We start from the raw sequence: 2500 nt of genomic DNA, 5'->3' as shown, positions 1-2500 counted from the left end.
CATAACCAGTAGCATACTGACCAACCGATATATATATATATATATATATATATATATATATATATATATAAAATATGTAACTGCTCTATTGTTCAGATAGAGCCTGTGTGTTTTTCACCCCCCCCACCACTGACTTATGGACATTGAATTGGTTATGTAATCATATTCATGAGCATGCTTGTTTTATTTTCTTCCTGTCACATTGTGACACCAGTTGTAGTCGACGGTATCGGTGATTTCGGAGATTTTTCGTCCGCCACCAGTAGCCCATCGCGAAGTCCCACACGAATGAGGCCTGGTAAGATCCTGCAAAAGCACTGCAAAAAGCACTGCAGAATTGCACTCTCCCCCCCAACCACTGGGGGCGGAAAAAACCCCCCCAACAAAACCCATTATATGTTTCCCATTCTGATCTCATTTGGCTGAGTGCACTTTCACATAACCTCCAAATAGGCGTAGTTGTTTGTAGAGAACTAGATGTATTTGTTGTTTTATTCCCCTCCTTACACTTGAATGTTAAAAGCAGTCTTAAACACATCTTGGAGAACTCATCCCATAAGACAGGCCAAAAGTCACAAAAAGGGTCTGGCATTTTAACGAATTTGTTTTCAGTTACATGAGCTGTGCATTGATGGCCTTTGACAATTCATTGGGAGTCATATTTGACAATGTCTTGGACCTACTGGACAAACCACGCAGTACTGAGACTGATCACTGACAATGTTTCCTTGTGTTGTGGTAGTGGATAACATATCTCCACTAATATAGTTCTATATTTAAGAGATGAAGAATTATGTACATTATTTACATTTGATGGATATTTGTCCTCATCTTGTTAGTTGTTAACACAATGTTTCGGCTGAGACACCCTCCAGCCTTCATCAGGTGTCTTGGGGGAAATTTCGAACCTGGGTTCTCATTACCAAGGTATTTTTCAATGTTATTAATATTATTAATATTATTATTATTATCATTATTATTCAGGTCACTGCCTATCAGCCGAAACGTTGTTGTAACAACAAACAAGAATGAGGACAAATATTCATCAAATGTAAATAATGTAAATAATGCAAATGATGTGGGCTTAGCCGCGTGGTTACTTCGCTCACTCTGAACTCTCATCGAAGATTTCCTACCTTGAAACCACTGGCGCTGTCTTACACACTTTTTCAATGGCGGTGCCCCAGCATGGCCTCAGCTCATGAGATGAAACTAGATAAAAAAAAAATATATATATATCTCCCCTAGTAGCCTTCAGTTTTTCCTCATCCTTAAACAACTGTATGGAATCAAGAAACGGCTGTATGGAGATTTCCTGCCTGTTCCCAACATCATAAGGCAAAGGTACTTATGCTATGTGGGACATTACCAGTGGGTTTAACAAGAGCTGGCCTGTGATCTACTGCTATGGTTATCAAAGAATGGCTGTTTTTGAGCAGGTCAACTGAACACAACTAATGCAGGACCAGGATGGTCAATGTACATTTTTCCGTTCTTATACAGCTGTGAAAGGATTAGGCAAGGCAGGTTCTTCCGTACCTCAGTGATCCACCACCTGTTTCCAAGCCAGTGAATGTTCCCACTTAGCTTGGAGTGTTTCCATGGAAGATTTGGAATGATTGGTACCACTTGTATGATGATGATGATGATGCTCGCTTACAACTATCATACAATGTCAATGCAAGAAGACAAACACATACACACAAACATGTGCATGCACTCACACACACATACATACATATAAGACAGTTTCTGTCTACCAAACCTGGTCCCCAGGCTGTGGTCAGTCTGGGGCTTCTGCGTAGATGACATTTGCCCAAGGTGCTACAACTTGAAACCCCGTGGTTGGGAAGTGGACGTCGCACTCCTCCTCTCCATCCACACACACACATTTGGATTCATTTGAAGCTCTGAGAAATTAAAGTATTAGACTTTGTGAGATTCTACTGAAATGAAGTGCTAAATAATAGCTCATAATATCAGATAAAAATACCCTTTAGATGGAAAAGAAAGTAGATGAAAATTTCCTGCAGGAATTGACCCACAAGTCTTCTTATTGCTGGAGAATCTTGAAAATCACAACACCAAGGAGACCCTGACAACTTTCAGTCATGTAATTAGAGGCTTTAGTTGTATAACTGAGAAAGTAGTATATATACATATACATACTCTTAAATGCACATAAATATATATATTGCATACCAATATGATTTTAATGGGTCACATTTTATCTTCTCTGTTATTTCTTTTCTAAATTTTTCTTCTGCATATAATTATGTATATATGTATATATGTATCCATATCTGTGCATATATCTATATATTCATGTAGGTATCTATTATATTTGTATGTTTATATGTACATGTTTTTTTTTTGTGTGTATGTATCTGTCTGGCTACGTATACTTGTACTTTGTACACGTATTTTCTTGTAATTTTTGTGACTGTATCTACATGTATTTGTAAATATATGTAAATATATTTTGTATGTATGTGTACAT

The 2500-nt window shown here is 37.7% G+C and overlaps 1 protein-coding gene across 3 annotated transcripts in view; it reads left to right on the top strand.

Moving 5' to 3' along the window:
- The first annotated feature begins 218 nt into the window (after positions 1–218).
- The window catches only part of LOC115229905 (endophilin-A3), a 56206-nt gene continuing 53924 nt past the window's right edge, over positions 219–2500 (top strand). For all 3 annotated transcript variants that reach the window (XM_029800162.2, XM_029800160.2, XM_029800161.2), the window contains exon 1: positions 219–298. In XM_029800162.2, coding sequence (XP_029656022.1) covers positions 289–298 — 10 coding nt within the window. In that variant the 5' untranslated portion in view covers positions 219–288. The remainder of the gene's footprint in view (positions 299–2500) is intronic.

This window comes from Octopus sinensis, unplaced genomic scaffold, assembly GCF_006345805.1.
Source record: "Octopus sinensis unplaced genomic scaffold, ASM634580v1 Contig13790, whole genome shotgun sequence".
Classification (NCBI taxonomy): domain Eukaryota; kingdom Metazoa; phylum Mollusca; class Cephalopoda; order Octopoda; family Octopodidae; genus Octopus; species Octopus sinensis.
The sequence above is the reverse complement of the archived record's forward strand: the minus strand, read 5'-3'. Positions and strand labels throughout refer to the sequence as shown.